This window comes from Denticeps clupeoides, unplaced genomic scaffold (assembly GCF_900700375.1).
Source record: "Denticeps clupeoides unplaced genomic scaffold, fDenClu1.1, whole genome shotgun sequence".
Classification (NCBI taxonomy): domain Eukaryota; kingdom Metazoa; phylum Chordata; class Actinopteri; order Clupeiformes; family Denticipitidae; genus Denticeps; species Denticeps clupeoides.
In genome coordinates this window covers 91554-109624 of record NW_021629707.1, presented here as the reverse complement: position 1 = coordinate 109624, position 18071 = coordinate 91554, and the positions used below count along the sequence as shown (strand labels likewise).

At 40.6% G+C, this 18071-nt stretch overlaps 1 protein-coding gene across 1 annotated transcript; it reads right to left on the bottom strand.

The window, feature by feature from the left end:
* Window positions 1-3593: 3593 nt before the first annotated feature.
* Window positions 3594-14243, bottom strand: LOC114772255 (beta-1,4 N-acetylgalactosaminyltransferase 2-like). Its single transcript, XM_028965269.1, has 12 exons — window positions 14205-14243; window positions 13432-13539; window positions 13217-13261; window positions 8413-8553; window positions 8222-8322; window positions 7397-7434; window positions 7057-7237; window positions 6876-6962; window positions 5548-5729; window positions 5322-5465; window positions 4672-4900; window positions 3594-4533 (listed from the first exon to the last, which is right to left on the bottom strand). The coding sequence occupies exons 2-12, from the start codon at window positions 13530-13532 to the stop codon at window positions 4352-4354; spliced, it is 1431 nt and encodes a 476-aa protein (XP_028821102.1). The 5' UTR covers window positions 13533-13539; window positions 14205-14243; the 3' UTR covers window positions 3594-4351.
* Between the last annotated feature and the right edge of the window lie 3828 nt (window positions 14244-18071).

Below are 18071 nucleotides of genomic sequence, written 5' to 3'. Positions count from 1 at the left end.
GCCAGTACACTGAGAAATTCCCTTTGGTGGAACATTTACAAAACGCTACGCAAAGTAGTGAAATACGTAAACACTAAAAGAAAAGTAATGAAAAGGGTCTCCTCGCCATACCCGATACAAGGCCACAGTTCTTTGGTGATGAAGCATTCAGTGCTGCTGCCACTGCTGTTTTGATTACACTCCCTTCTGAAATCACACCTTTTCTTAAAGGCCCTTTAAGTATCTCTACTGCAGCCTTATGCACTATTAGTTGTTGTTATTTCTGTTGTTATTCAGACGCAGAGAAACACAACTAAGCATAAAATGAATTCGGATAGAAGGCCGGTATACACTCTTTGTACAGGCACAATGACTGGGTTGAAGTACATGTTCAAATGATTCAGTGAAAGTGAAGTGATCAGGAAATAAGATTTTCGCTCTTAATAAGGTTTCAGGGGGTAAAAACTGACATTAGGCTGCCATAGACTGTTAATCAGAGAGAGTGAAACCAGGATGGGAGGCCATCCTGGGGCTGTCCTCAAGCAGAGCAGCACATATTGGACACAGCTGTGGCGCCTTGGCTGCAGTGCAACTGGGAGACTCGACAGAGGGTCACACCGGCCAGTGCTGTGCCCAGGGGAGAGGCTCGTGGAGTCTATAAAGGATTCTAGACACCAGGCACAGACTCATCTAACACATATGCACACACACACACCCTCAGTACTGATGATATCATCTCTGATCTCCCGGAAGGGATTCAATGATTATTTTTTGATGCTATGTAGCGTCAGAACAGTCCCTTTTGGCACAGTATTTAAACGTGTCCACAAAAGTATGTGTTCTTTTCTGTAGAATGACTAACAGGCTCTTGGTCAGATGGTAAAAAAGTGAGAGAAAACAAAACCCTCTGAGCTATACATAGCCTGGCAGTACCCATTAAAATGAGTTTAATTGCACAGTGCAAAATGTAGGACGTGTCCATAATGGCATAGGCATAATCAAGGACGCTCCCACGCATCCACTGTGACTGGGCATGCTCAGTACACACAACGGTAGAGTGAAGTTTCAAATACAGTTCCAGAGCAAGAAAGAAGTTCTTTATGTGACCTGTGGTGACCTGCAGAGCAGATGCAAGCATTTTATAACTAAATTATTTATTCCTTTTTATTCACAATATATCAGCCAATCATTGGCCTTGTCATTTTGATCCTTTCTGATCACAAATTAATTTTACACTGATGATAAACAACTAGCTGAAAACATTTATACTCAATTTTGATATCTTCCAAGCCCTAGCATGATTTGTAATTTGGCTATTCACACTAGTATGTATGGTATTAAGTGATCACTGGGGGTATTAAGGTATTAGGATGCACAAAAGCAAAAGAAAGAAAATGCACCAAATGAACATAAAAGTATATTTACGGCCACTAGAGAGCACTGTGTGCTGCACTGTCACATTATGGAAAGATCTGTGACTGACCATCTCAATGCCAGCTTCTCGCTCATTAACTCACTTTCCATAACCGCTATATACATATCAGGGTGACAGGAGCCGGAAACATAATTTGCATAATTTCCATTTGCATTTCCGGCATTTATCAGACGCCCTTATCCAGAGCGACCCTGTCTTGCTCAGGGACACAATGGTAGTGGGATTTGAACCTGGGTCTTCTGGTTCATAGCCAAGTGTGTTACTCACTAGGTTACTACCACCCATAAAGTCTGCTTTAAAGTGAAAAAACCCTTTCAGTAAAATTTTCAGCAAGATGACTGCTAACTGTGCAGTTTAAATATACTTGAACCCAACGTTTCCAGCTTGCAATCATTTGTGCAGTATAGAAATATTGCATTCAAATAAACAGGGCACCTTTAACTTTTTTTTCTTTTGTCTGTGCACATTGACTGCCATTACCATGAATTGTGATAATTGTGATGTACACAATTTGTATGCTTTATTTCCAAGGACTATCCCCAGGTTATTTATTGGTCTCGGGCTCCACCTAGAGACTGCTTTGCACCAACTCATTCTAGCCACAGAGAGACGGCAGCACAAAGACAGCATTCATCTGAGTCCTGGCCCAGTTGGTTCTGCGTTTCCCCAGGAAATGTCCACTCAGCTCAACAACTTTGATGCCAGGGGTTGTCCAAATATTCCACGGAAGAACAAGAAGGTTAACACCACACGCAGTGGTAAGCGGAGGCTACCAAGAGATCAGATTGGTTCTGTGGAACCTAAGCTGTTTTAACATCTAACAGTTTCATTTGTTTTCATGGCCATCTTGGGCTACCATGATCCATGGAACCCCATGAACCCCAGGAGGGGTGAATACATTTAAGTTAAAAAGAGCTTAATTTGTCCCTCAAGGGAGCACACACACACACACACACACACACAACACCAGCAGCAAGTTAAAATACATACACATGTAACTTAATCTAATTGTGAAGACATTTTCTGAAGAATTTATTCAGCATAGCGGTCTGGTTTGCCCTAAAGACTGTATCACTCAAAAATAAGTAAAAAGAATTTAGTGTCACGTCACTCACAAATAATTCCTGACCCTTTTTACAAAAGCAGAGTAACAGAGTTGTTGAACAGCAGTTGTGGTTTGTTTTGTATGGAGATATTTATTCCTGAATTTTGAAACTAAACTATCACACCATTCACAAATATATTTCTTGTTTCAGCAACAAATGTAACAAGATATATGTAAATATAATTTATAACAAATAAATGTAACATGCATTTCTCGACATATTACATGATGCACAAATGTCAGTACGGACACAATAGACCATAAGCAGCAAGTGAAAGTGCAGCAGGAATTGTCCACATTATGCCAACTTGCTTTTCAATGGTCATGAGCGAGCGTGGAAACTTTTGTTTAAATTCAGCTCAAAACTAGTTACTACCACAACAAAACACTGGAGGATATTTTCATTATATTTATGATGAGATTCCTTCCGAGAGACACGAGAATGCACAAAAGTAGTGCAATGTTGTCAACATTTAATCAAACCCTTGAGCATTAATTAAACTTTGGAGACATTTGATTGGCTTCCTTTTGAAAGAAGCGGATTTGTGCATTGAGCGTTTCAAAAATCCACAAATATATGGAAAAGTATTCCCAAACATGTACGATGCTTTGTAAATGCAGGTTTATCGGTGTGTGAATAAATGTACTGATATTCGTGCATCATGAAAAAAAGAACAATGCATTTGTGAATGGTTTGCATTTATTTGTAAGTCATGAATTATATTTGTGAATCTTGCATTTTGAATGTAAACTATCTCCATAGTTTTGTGTTTTATAGTGGAGGCTGTTTCAAAAAAAAACAAGCCAGGGAGCAAACCATCCCTGAATCACATGGAAAATGTCTCACATAAATGTCCATTAACTGAGTAGCTCATATTTGGGCAAATTGTCCATTGTGAAGTCACCCTAGACAATGACACAATCAGACCTGTCCAACTTGTTCCTGTATTTGCATTAGCAGTGTGAGGGAAGCCATGCAATTACAACGTGTCCACAACATGTCAGATTCACAAGCCGGATTTTTTTGTAGTTGTTTTGTCTCTCACTTTGTCACATACACAGTCACACACAATATGATATGCAGTGAAATGCTTTTTTATTATAGACTGACCGCTTTCAAAATCTGTCTGTTTTACTGGCTCTGTTGGAAATTATGTCAAATCCCCTTTATTTATATAGTGTATATGAATTAAAGTTTGCAGAAACATAGATAAAATCATTAACCGAAAAATACATTTACAGATTGTGATGGGTTGGCACAGCATAAAAAAACAGCACAATCGCAAGGTTGATGCACAGGCCTGGTTGGTTCCACTTCGCGTCTACAGACATGTTGTTGAGGTGAACATGTTGGTGGAATTGTCAGTAGGCTCATCTCAAGGTGGGATTGTTGAATTCCGGCCATTGTAAATGCTGGCCATGGATCATGTTGTACAGTGCCTGGCCAGCATCAGCTTGTCCGGGACTAAAAACAGCAGTGATAATATTAGGTGGGAAGCCAAAATGGCCAACGCAGAAGCACAAGGTCCTTCTGATTTGTCAGGATCAGGTTCGGAATGGGCTACTCAGGATCCGTGTTCGGACCAGATTTTTGTGTTTGTTTTCACCTGTGTTGGCCTGTTTAAAGCTGCCCTGTTTGTGTCTGTTCTCTGCCAGGTTGTTGTTTGGTGATGTTTCCCCTGTTGTTTGATCATGTAATAAATTTCTTTATCTTTGTCTTTATTAACAAATAAGACGAAAAAAAAAAACTTCACATTGTCTTCACATGGTCCATTGTCAGTGACATTAAATAACCTGAGATGCTCATTCAAATCACCAGCTACTAGAGCCAGTCAGTATTTGACACACTTCAGGTGGTTTTTAAAGTAGTGGTGCGCCAGTTTAAACTCTGTGTCTGTTTGACCTGGGTGGCGGAATCCATCATACTTCGCATTTTTCTGTCGCGTCTGGTGGCCAACCGCAAAACCATTGCAGGAGGCTACCATTAATTTACCCAGTCCATCCATGAAGAATTCTGGGTAAAGTTGGGAACATGCAAACATAGACAAGTGAGCAGGACTGAGTAAAGATTATGGCAGCAGTAAAATAGCAACAGCATGACAAAAGATAATTATGCAAAAAAAGATTTGTAGGTTTACACAATATGTCTTACCAGAATGAGCCACCCTCCTCAGCTGGGGGTCAAAGCCCACCTTGCGAACCGAGTCAGTGCGAGCCAGAAAAAAATTGACCACGCCATCAGTCAAAAAGCAGTGATCAAACCCTGGGATGTTGTGATACTTCCCTCCCTGGTTCCTTGACAAACAACCTCCTTCCTCCTCATCACCTTCCTCATATTCCAAAGTGAAGTAAAATCGTCCACCGTCAACTGACCCGCCAAGCTGTTCGTACACGAAGAAAGAAAGATTGACAAATCATTTCTGGGCATAAAATCAGAGGGCAGACAACCAGGCTGTGACAAAAATTAAAAAATTTTATTCCACATGGACATGCTTACATAAATTCTGTTTCAAAAATGAATGATATTATTACAACTTTACATTTTCAGAATTGTCAAATTGTCATTTGTCCGTCATATCACATTAGTGTTTCACTTAAAATACTAATTCAATTGAGAAGGAGGATTAAATTGATTTATTTATTGCTGCTGCACTCTGTCTTCTATGTATCATGTTCTATGTTCTGTCTACGTGGGAGAGGTTTTCAAGTAAGAATTTCATTGTGCTCTGTACACTGTACTTTGTATATATGACAATAAACTTGAACCTCAACCTCAAATATGATTTGTGATTCTAAACTTACCACATCTAGATCAGGAACTGCCTCCATGATTTCCACAAATTTCTCAATGTTGGTCTGATCAAGGAACTCATAGTCATCATCCACCCACAGAAAGTACTTGGTTGTGACCTGTGAGACTGCAAGGTTTCTGCCAGCAAACCAGCCCTAGACAATGCAATTGTTAAAACATTATAATATAAACTATGTCAGCTTTGAAGAATTCTAACTGTAAAATTGTAATACATACTTGACTTGGAGGCATGAAGTACTGCTCAATGCTGGGTCCCTCCACTTTTTCAGTGTCAAAGTTATCATCAGCGATAATGATTTTCATATCTGGATAGCGTCTTCTGATGCTTTTAATGAGGGCCCTTAGCTCCTTGTACCTCAGGAATGTTTTAGTAGTGATGGTTACTTGAGAGTTAATATCTATGAAGTCAAAAAGAGAATGTCACTGAACTGCTGCCATTTGTGCCCTCATTTGTTTTGCAAATATGCTGTTTTACAGTGGGATGTTGCTTTTGTGTTTAATGGAACACAAAGTCAGGAACAGATGAGGATTGATACACACTCACAAAACACATTTACATTTATGGCATTTAGTAAATGCCTTCATCAAGAACCCCTTAACAACCAGTAGTTACAGGGACAGTCCCCATCGAGCAAATCAGGATTTGGTGTCTTGCTCAGAGACTCAATAGTAGTAAGTGGGGCTAATCTGTATTTTCATTCTTTTATTATGCAATTATTATATTTATTTATATTTATCAGACACCCGTATCCAGAGCGACTTACAATCAGTAGTTACAGGGACAGTTCCCCCCTGGAGACACTCAGGGTTATTTGTCTTGCTCAGGACACAATGGTAGTAAGTGGGATTTGAACCCTGGTCTTCTGGGTCATAGGCGAGTGTGACTTTATGGTCGTCTGATAATTTAGTTGCCACCCTAATGTTCATCAAGATAGCTGGTGTGAAGTAAATGTTATTCCCCTTTTCTCTTTTATGTTGTTTGTGATCACATTAGAATTGTGTGTATAATAAAATTCCTTAAAGGCATCTTCATTGGAGTTCATTGGATTGCTGCATTAACACCAAGGTAAAGATTGAACCTTCTATAAATTGATAGAATTTATAATGATCATGGATGATCTCTGGGGACACGCCATTCATATAGTTTACTACTAAAAATTACTTCAAGACTGCCTCAGTGGATGAGAAGTCAATTAAGTGTCATTATTGATGAGTTATGAAAAATCATGTGCTTCTGAATCACTTCACAAATTGATTCATGAATACACATTTGGCTTCAATTCTACCCTACATTTGCATTTGCCATTGATAAAATATCAACCAGTGTCTGCATTTTTCTTTTGTGTGTGCACAGCACTAGCCTTTTGCATGGTAGGCATTTTTCACTTAAATGTAGCATGTAGCACTTGTGCTTTACATGGGAAGAAAAGGGCTAATAATGTAAATTAATCTCAGTAACCAAATAAAGATGGGAAAACAAGTTATGAATAACTATTTTTTTCTAATTATTTGCTTGGAGCTGAGAAGTGAACCAGTAAACTCACCATTGCCTTGGTCATAGAGAACAGGAACAGCAGGCCTTTTAATCTCAATGGGGAACATGGCCTCATAGTCTTCATAGATGAAATGGGCTGAGAAAATGTCAAGAACAATATGATTGTTTAGCTAGATTACCTTTATCTAGGAATCAACTCGTTTGTTATAATCTGTCACATCAGGGATTACCCATATCGGTTGTCTTTAAGTGGTATATGCTGCTGGTGTAGGTAATTTTTGCAAGAATCTTATTTAGAATTTCCACACTGGTGACAGAGAGGGAGAGAACCTTTCCACCCTGTCCCTCGATGACCTGGTTCATCAGGTCTCCATCCACCGACAGGACGCCCAAAGACACACGTAAAGTAACCTGAACACAGAGTGGGCAAAATTATTCACACACTAAGGAAAAGAACCCCAGCATTGGAAAATTGGAAGTTGACAGGGAAACATATAATGAAGCTGAAAAGAGGAAAATCAATAGTTCTGAGCTTCCACCAAGACTTGTTGCATGTAATGCTGTCCAGACCTTGTAAACTCCCCTTCCTTGAGAATTCACACCCAACCCTGTAAATATCAAGAACAAAAGATTTTTTTTTTTCAATTTTTTTTTATTCTAATACTTTCTTTGCCCTTTGGTCATCATGAATAATTTTTCTGATTTGGAACCATTACTTATATTAAAGTAATGTAGCGAACGAGTTGCGTCATGGTGAGAGAAGAGATAATGACACAGCTGAGCAGCTCTGAGAAGCCTTTTATTAGCAAGCACCTTTAGAACCTGGTACCAGCACATCAAGAGGTCAGCAGCAGGCAGACATTCACCTAGGATCATAATACACCTCCTGCCTGCTCTAGTTCCTTCCACTTACCACCCTAACGGTGGGTAGAAACTCACTACCCCCCAGAGGCGGCCACATGCAAATTAGCCCAGCCCTGTTGGCTGCCAACGCTACACTATGTTACTTTCAAAGTAATGTGTGATTTAAACATCAGATGTGATTCCAATGATGTAAAGGTTGTTTCACAGTGTTCTGGTCAACAACATTTTATATGTCTCAATGAGATTCAACAGACCCTTAAACAAACTTCCAGTGGAAACCTTGGGAAGGACTAATTAGTGAGACAGCCTATGCTGACTTCTGCTAATCGGACATAAGTGTGTTCTCTAACCACTGCATATCAATGCCAAAAAGCTCATATTATGTGTATTTTTTGTTATATGAATGGTGGTGCATTTTTTCCATTTAATTAGTTTTTTAATGTTAATGTGCAGTGAAACAATAGTGAAATCTACATCTGTCCTTATTCCATTGAAGCTTTACAGTATAACTCATTATGATCAGTAACATACCTGGTATTGAGGTTATCTTTAGAGGAACAACAGAGAATCCGTGAGCTGGGTATTGCAGGGGTGAGTTGGATGGAGCAATCAGAATTTTGTCTCTGTGGATTCTAGTCCAGTAAACATCCCATTATAATTATGAGTGATTATGAGTGATTGACTCATCGCAGTCATATTGTGTAGGAATGCAGGAGACCAACCTCATCTGACTAGTCTTGTATTCCTTTGTTCGCCTTTCATCTGTGGCCTCCAACTTGTCCTTTGACACACTGCTTTTCAGATCTGGGATATTGTTCTGGCACAAGCACGGAGAGCCCATAAATCTGATCTTTTGCAGAATGCTGTCAGAGCCAACAAAGTACAAGTGTTTTAGTTGCGGTCACAAGTTTACCAATTTAATGTCATTTTGTCTTTTCAGTGGTTTCTGTTAACTGGTCTTTTGTACAACATATGTCTATAATAATAAAAGCCAATTTATGCAAAATATCTGCATAAGTAATGCTGAAGACTCTGTAATGTTATTTGTGATTCTTTGTGTCAGTGTAACATCGATTGGATTGAACAACACTCTAAACGGTGGGAAACTCCACAGAGCTCAGTGAAAATGCAAGAATCGTAGTTTTACACAGGGCAGGATGGTTTCTTGGAGCCATTTTTAAACAACTGGTCAGTACAAGTTACAGGGATGGTGTTGAAAAGAAGACCTCAGTCAGCCACAGCTGAAGGGAAATTGGTTAAGATACACAGGAACCAAGGCCCACATCTGTAACTGTCCACGGTCAAGTGAGTTTTCTGATCGACACCTTCAAATTTGATGACTGGAATAAAGCAGAAAGCACAGTTGACATATTGAGATTTACTAACGAAAACAAAACAGGGGAGCAGCCCAAGAACCACCCCAGGCGGTGGCAGGGCAGGTGCAGGCAGACACAGGACCCCCGTGAAACCAGCCCTGACAACATCGGGTTCCTCCTCCACCAGCTGAGAGAGTCACAAGACCAGGTGTGCCCGGGAAATCTGTGGCCCTTTCTCCACTTTCTTCTCGGACCTCCAGCCAGAAGGCCAGTGTCCCAGTACATTCATCCAGTACATCAAGGCCGAGGCGCAGAGACGGGCAGACAGGAAGACGAGGTGCAGGGATGGGCAGACAGGAAGGCCGAGGTGCCGAGGCGGGCAGAAACTGCCAGCAACGCTTCCCTTGCCAGACCTGGCTATGGAGATTCCGGCACGATTGGGAGATCAGCCCAGGACACCTAACAGTCCAGTACAGTGGTCTCCTAAAACTCCCACTTGTCCTCACTGCACTCCTCCAACTCACAGTTTCCCAGGAGGATGAGCGGAGAGGTCAAAACAGTCATCTTCATTGTCCAACGTACTACTCACGTTGTTTTTTGACACTAAGGACTATGCTCTACCAATTGCAATAAATATCCAGCTAGAATTACAGCAGAAGCTTTCAGAAGGCTACAAAAAATGCCTGATCAAGGTGCAACTTATAAAGCCCATTCAACCAAACACTACTGTATATGTATATATTTAAGCCTGTATGTATAATTAGTATTTTAGCAGAAAATTCAAATTACACACCAAATTCCTTTTTAAATCATTTTGGATATATATAATATTTGACAGAAAAACTACAGTTTAAAGAAATCACTGAAATCACTGAAATTATCTTGAAATTGATGCCCATGATGAGTGTAAATAAATGTCGGACCAAAACTCTGCAATTGCAAGTAAGTATATGGTTATTTCTGGCAATAACTCAATTCGAAGGACATGATCTATTCCCTTAATTTACATTTCTGACATTTATCAGATGCCTTTATCCAAAGCAAATTACAATAGGTAGTTACAGGGACAGTCCCCCTGGAGACATTCAGGGTTAAGTGTCTTGCTCAGGGACATCGTGGCAGTAAGTGGGATTTGAACCTGTGAATTTGTGGTAGTCTGGTTCATAGGTGAGTGTCCAAGTCACTAGGCTCCTATTCATGATCTCACTTTCAGCTTCTTCTCTGCTTGGGTCTCTGTGATCGTCCCAACCCCTTGCGTGGCTATTCGCTGAAGCACAATTCATGGGTCCGAATGGGGCAATATTAATAAAGCCCCCCTCGCCCAGCCGCCGCCTCATTCCAGAAAACAGCTCTTGCCCACAGAATGCAAGCATGGCATTCCGGTGAGAAGCATCACTCAGCTCCCTCAGAGAGCCGGGGTTACAACTGCAACATTTGTTCTCTTTCGGTCGATCGACATCTTTATATGGGACATATAGTTATGGTCAAATGTTTTGAGAATGACACAAATTCACAAAGTTTGCTGCTTCAGTGTTTTTAGATCTTTTTGTCTGTTTCTGTGGTGTCTTGGAGTAGAATTACAAGTATAACTGTCATATATAAGTTTATGCATATTTGCAGCGTTTGCAGGCCAGTAACCGGACGGGCCGAAGGCATGTACACATTATGCACACTTCATGAAGACATGCCCAGGACTGCATGCGCCAGAGTAGGAGCAGCCACATCTAGGCAGTAGAACCTAGTAAAAAAATGCCAAGCTGAGAACATGTCGCCCAGGCAGACACGCCCAGGACGCCGCCGTCCCTCTGGTGGAGTGTGCCCATACAGGTGAAGTGGGCTGTAGCCCCCGACCCACAGAAGCCATAGAAATAGTCTGCATTAGCCTCTGCTTGGACAAAGCTGGCCCCATGAGGGGTTAGAAAAAGCAAACAAAAAGTTGCTTGGTACTACAAAACAGTCCAATCCTGTTCATGTACACCCGCAGGGCACGTACAGGGCAGAGCATTCTGAGACGGCGATGCTCTACATATATATATGTGGGGTCAGATGTCTGCTTCCGATCACCAGGCCACTTGTGCCCCCCTGGAGTTTGTCACTGGTGTGTGTGTGTGTGTGTGTATATGAGAGAGAGAGAGAGAGAGAGAGAGAGAGAATTATATATACACATGATCATATATAATGTGAGCATTGAATGGTTGGAATATGTTATGACAAAAGGAGAATTGTTGATGTGCAGCAGGCTCTAACCACTGTTGGTGGGAAAATACTTTCTTTGGTGACTATTTTAAAAAGATGGTTGCAAGATTGCTTTGGCATGTAATGGCTGGATGCACCACGGTGACAAACATCCTCTACAGCGATATGTGGACAGGCATGGTGGTCAGATGCATAACATAAATTCTTTCTTGCTTAGAATGAGCACATATCAATGCATAACATTGATTATGTACATTGAAAAAAATGCTCAAGGTCCTTTTACATTTTTGTGTAAGAGAGATTCTCACCTCCAAAGCCAATTAATGAGGAGTGTGTTTAAGATCTGGTTCTGTGACCTTGATGGGCGCCGCTGTCCTACCCTGCGTCACCCGCAGTGGTATAAATATGCTTGTGAACTTATTAACGGGTGGGAGTTCTTCTTGCGAGTTCCCCCCATGGCCATGGTAAATAAACTTGGATAATCAATTCAATTGACTTCCTTTATTGCAGCTCCCCAGACGGGAAATCTCGGGGGAAAATAGGAGATCTGGTTACCCTAACTTGTTTTGCTTACTCTACACAACTTACTTAGCAACTTAAAGTCAACATACACAAATCATTAAACACTAAATATTGCAATCAACTGCTTAGTCACCACAAGAAGTGTCAGATTTTGAAACGCTGCTATAATTAAACAAACTTATTGACAGTTCCTGGTGTGGGTGGCGAGCGTATAGGCATGTAGGGCATTTGTGATACATATTTTGAGCGACATAAAAACATTAAAACACATTGCAATTTAATGATCCAAGATCACAATAACCTTCAGATTTCAAGCTACAAATAAGAATAACACACACTTAAATTATTATTTATTTTCCAAAGCCACAGGGAGCCACAGTGCCAACCCCTGGACTAAGACATGGTGATTTCCAGGGGGGTTCAATGTCCCTCAAACCAATGCCTCCAAACTTTGTGGTAAAGATTGTAGCCATGTGTCCTTCCAACTAACCAACGGACCATTGCATTGTTTACTTGTATCATAATTGTGCAGAATTCATGAAGAGTACCTCACCCCTTATGCCATCTGGCCATAAATAAAAATAGTCATTTTGCCATGCAGCCCTACCATTTCTCAGTGCCTTTCTTGGGTGTGTATTGATACTGTAACACTGCAGTCATGGTCTCAATACAATAAATGTACAAAAATCAACTCACTTAATGTAAAGGTGTCCAATTCATCTTCTCCTGTTCTCCTATGAGGTCTTTCCTTGACCCTTCCTTAAATACTGTGAAAAAGTTTCTCCAACCACGAGATCTTGTTTATAAATGGCATATACTAATATGAGCAATTCAATTGTAAGAGTTATGCAGAGACCATAAAAATGACACCTATATTAACAAAATACATTCTACATGATATAACCATACATTGTAAAATGTTTGTGGCTGTGTATTGAATATATTTTTCTGTTTTGCCTATTTACAGAATGTGGAGCTCCACTCACAGTGATGCTGAGACAAAAAGATCGTCCCCTTACACTGAGCATAGGTTGATGGGAATTGGAATCTATAGCCAATCTCTTCACCTGTGTTGCAACTTTTGAACCTAAAGTCCCCTCATGGTCCCAATGGCCACATCCTCCCAACAGTTCTCGTTGATATAACCTCTATATTCCAAAATCTTTTTTTGTTCAACACTCTAATAATAAGATGTTTGTAAGAGAAGAGTCAAGATTACAAAAAATACCAAACACATTAACATTATACTCTCATGATATAACCTACGCTGGAAAATATAAACCTTAAATCCCCTACTTGGGGTGCGGGGGGTGGGGGTGTGTGTGCATAGTCAAGAAGGAGAAGGAGGGTGGGGTGGGCCTGACTGACTGACAGAGAACCAAGCAGAGAAGGACTGCAGGAGGAGATCAAAAATTAAGGGACACAGAGGACCAATCAATCAATCAATCATATCCATCAAAGCAGTTTGTTTTTTTAATGAAATGTTACTTACCTTGCATTCTTTATAAAAGGAATGTTGTCATAATGCTCTTTGGACCTTGATTTGAAACAGAAGAACAGAATGAGTGACATGTTCCAGTGGAGAAGAGAAGGCGCTCTCCTTCGCAGGAGTGATTGTTGTTCACACCACGTATCGACTTTTTATATATAATTTGTATTCAATACGTACATAAAATGTGAAAGCGATCAGAAGAATCTGTGTTTCACCTGATGTCGTAGACAGCTGATTGGTTGCTTTTGATCAAGTATATTAGGATGGTCAAACAGAGTAAAAAAGACAGAATCGTGAACAGCTTCATTTTATCCATTTTCCATCTAGGAAAGAAAAACTGAATTCAATCCACACTCAGATTGATAATGTAGTCATTTTTAAAATTATATTTACAGAAACATGTCTTTAGATCTCGGAAACATGACGTCACCGAGAAAACAGTGTCTGTTTCACCTAGACCAGGTAATTGTGTCTGATTTACCCAACAGGTTACACACACACAACACAGACCCAACGCGAACAGAAACGAACAGGGCAGCTTTATACATTCGACACAGGTCAAAACGATCAGGGAACATTACACTAACGCGAAACTAACCCCTTTCGGGGCGGATTGCATTGTTTCAATAATAATATTATTAATAATAAGACGTTGGGGTGGCACAACTACTATAAAAATATATTTATTATACTGATTATACTGAACAGATTTTTATTATACAGATTATACTGAACTACACTGATTGTGGTATCGCAGTGTACAGCATGTGCTTAATCTGAAATATCTAACGAGTAATAAAATAACTAGAAGAGTTAAATGCGTGCTCTATGGCTGAGGGAAACCCACTTGTCGCACGAATTAAAAAAAAATCGCAGCAATCGAGCAGACGGATTCAATAAATACCACAGTACAAGTAAAAATTAGAATTATGAACCATCTAATAATACTTCCAAAAAATTGAAAAGGGGAGTGAAGGAGGTGACTTGCCTGATGCTTCTTCCTGCTGGGCAGCATGCGTGTCGCTTCATGCCGGTAAATACCGCGGAGCAGGCGGCCCGCCCGCTTTTATACGCGACAGGTGGCGTTCTTATGGAAACCGGACGGGTTAGTTTGTCTGCGCTCTTGAAGGTTCATGCACAGGTTGATGTGCTTGTTACATGAAAATGACATGAAGTATTTTGTTGTTTTTATTATTATTATTATTATATTGTTCGCACGTTGCTCTGTGATGTAAAGGGCGCCGTTGGTGGCAGATTATTATAAGGCGACATACGACTTGCTGGGGTGCATCATTTCACCTAAAGAAGTAACGCGATCACCCTGTGAAATCTTTGCAGTCAATAATGCAGATCAACGTGAGCTGCCTACGTCACAGGTGCCCGTGCGGGTTCTACAACTGGGCCGCACCTGACGTTTTATTTATTATTATAGTGAAGTGGGCGGCTCGGGGGAAGGGGGGCTGCTCCCTGATCGTAACGGGGTGCTGCTGTGACGGAATGAGAGTGAAATTGATAAAGAGGGTGCGGGGTTGACGCGCTGGGGGGGTCAGATATGGAAAAGCATTCCCGTGGTGCGTCCGTCGCCGGTCCCGGATGAAGAGTTAGTTTGTTAGTTAGTTAGTTAGTTAGTTAGTTAGTTAGTTAGTTAGTGGGGGTAAATGTGGTAGAGAGTCAGGGACCGACTTTGTTATAGCTGGCAGTGGGGACCGGCGGCGCATTATTAGCAGTCGTGGCCGAGGACTTTCCCCCTTTCCTGGGCGCGCTTCTCTCCAAGTATAACCGATATTAATTGTGAACAGTACTCGTGATTATTGTGTGTGTGTGTGTGTGTGTGTGACTCGTGAATTTTAGCGACGGGTTATGGTTGCGAGCGTAGAGGGCGGGGTTAGCAGGTAGAGGGCGGGGTTAGCAGGTAGAGGGCGGGGTTAGAAGGTCGACGGGTAATGTGTGGGTTGATGTGCACAAGTTGTTGTGTGTTATATTAACCTTTTTGATGTGAACCGATAAATACTGTAAATGTAAATGTATATCCCTGGCCCTCAGGAGGACTATGACCTGTGGGAATTTAAAAATAAAAAGTGACACTTTGTTTCCTCTGTGCATTTCATTTCGCTATTAAAAAATAAAAAACTGGTGGCAGTGGTACCAGTTCAGATCAGCAAGGTCCTCTTTATTGAGAACACTTGTTACATTATTTTTTGAAACCTTGACTTTAAAATAGCTAGACTAGAAAACAGCCCGATTATTATTATGATCATTAATTTTAACCAGGCCTGTGCTTGTATGGGGCTTAATACACTGCACAAAAAAATAAAGGGAACACACAAAAAAAGACATCCTAGGTCTGAATGAATGAAATATTCTTATTAAATACTTTGTTCTTTGCATAGTTGAATAGTGACAACAAACCACATAAAAATTACTGATATCAAATTTATCAACCCATGGATGTCTGGGTTGATAAATTAAAGAAAAACACTACAGGCTGATCCAACTTTGATGTAATGTCCTTAAAACAAGTCAAAATAAGGCTCAGTAGTGTGTGTGGCCTCCACGTGCCTGTTTGACCTCTGTAACCCTGGTTATCGTGTGTTGGAGATTTAGTTTAGTTGATTTATAGATCACATGTTGAATAAACAGTGAAAGAATGAACACGCACACACACATTTATTCATATTCTCAGAAAGAAGACCTTTCATACAAATCGAAAAAAAGGAAAGAGAAAAGTGACGAATGTGTTTTCCTGAATGTGATGGAGACGCAGGTGATATGGGTGAGGTGAAGTTCATGTGCCCAAGCTGAGCCCATCAGAAGTCACCAGTGATGGTGCACAGTTTTGGTGCAGGTTTCTCCCTTCTTTTTTCTTTTTTGGATGGCTGAGAATGAGATGGCAGTTTTGCTGGAATTCGAGGCAGATTTTGACTGATTGAACAAGGATTTTGTCTATTGAGACGGGAAGAACTGGAGGTAGGTCAGGGCTGTGCCACAAAATTAAAACCATTAGTGTCTGAATAGTGAGAAATTTTGTGATAAAACTTCACGTATATGAACTCCCATATCCCCTGTGTTTTTAAGAGCAGTTGGAAGTGGGACTGGCATGAGCGGTGTTGTGTATGTGTGTACGAGACTAATCTCTGGTGAGTAAATGTTCATATTAGCAATCAAACGCATACACCATATATTCTCCATGCGTCTACATTCAAACCTCACGCATACACCGTGTATTCCTCACGCATCTAAATACAAACCTCATGCATCTACATACAAACCTTGCACATACACCATATATTCTCCACGCATCTACATACAAACCTTGCACATACACCATATATTCTCCACGCATCTACATACAAACCTCATGCATACACCATATCTTCCTCACGGATCTATGTACAAACCTAACGCATACACCATATATTCTCTGCGTCTTCATGCAAACCTCACACATACACCATATATTCCTCACGCATCTAAATACAAACCTCATGCATACAAAATATATTCCTCAAACGTCTAAATACAAAAATCACATGTCTACATACAAACCTCACGCATACACCATATATTCCTCATGCGTCTTTGTACAAACCTAACGCATCTACACCAGGTAGTGGTCCTGCTGCTGGGTTGTTGCCCTCCTACGGCCTCCTCCAACTCTCCTGATGTACTGGCCTGTCTCCTGATTGCGTCTCCATGCTCTGGACACTACACTGACAGACACAGCAGACATCTTTGTGTCGCAGCTCGCATTGATGTGCCATCATGGGTGGGGTGGTAGCAGCTTAGTGGGTAACTGTCCCTGTAACTCTTGATTGTAAGTTGCTCTGGATAAGGGCATCTGATAAATTCTGTAAATGTAAAAAATGTAAGTCCTGGATGAGCTGCACTACCTGAGACACTTGTGTGGGTTGTAGACTCAGTCTCATGCTACCACTAGATTGAAAACACCACCAGTATTCAAAAGTGACCAAGTGGAAGAGAGCAGGCTTAACATATGTCAACACAATTGCAAATACAATTTTGGTTCCCATGATTAACTCAGACCGCAAAATATTAAACAGATTTTCATGTAAATGTAATTTGATACATTAATCAGAAAGCAGAAATAATTTTCTAAACAGATTTTTTTGTTTGTTTCTTTTAAGAATTGTTTTTTTTATATTCCTTTCATATTCTAATGCTAATGGCAGCATGAATTGCATTTTGGTGTAAAGAAAGTGAAATATGATCACACATCCCCGCTCTGCACTCATTGCCTCGAGATGGGCTCCGGCAGTGGTTATGGCGAGTGAGTAAACTCATGTTGTGGTGTGCTAAAAAAGATGCTGTCACTTGAGCTCACACTCAAATACGAAGCCTAGAATGTCTCACAAAATGCATATTTTTGTCACAAAAGCTTGGGGGTATAAAAAACAGCCTGTCTTGCATTAGAGGAACATTCTTGCGTATGTTAACTTTCTGTGGACTGTGGACATACTGACATCCACCATCAGTCAACAGAACACCACAACATGCATTTGTTTTTCTGTTTAAATGAGATGTGATCAGATGTTGTCCACCTGCATCAAAATGCGACATGCTGGCATACGCACCATGGATTGTGCTGGTAAGGTATCTGTTTCAGGTATCAGATAAAGTCTCAAATTACATTACAATGAAAATCTCTGGTCACATGGTTCATTTAGAGCTCACTACAGGTGGCTAAGACAAGATCTAACATTAATATTGCCTTGTCAATTCCTACATGGCTTGCGGCAAACTGGAAATAGAAAATTGTTAAAATGAAATAGAAATTGTTGTTGTAACGTGACAAGATGTGGAACAGTTAAAGTGGGATGAACAAAATTGTTTTTAT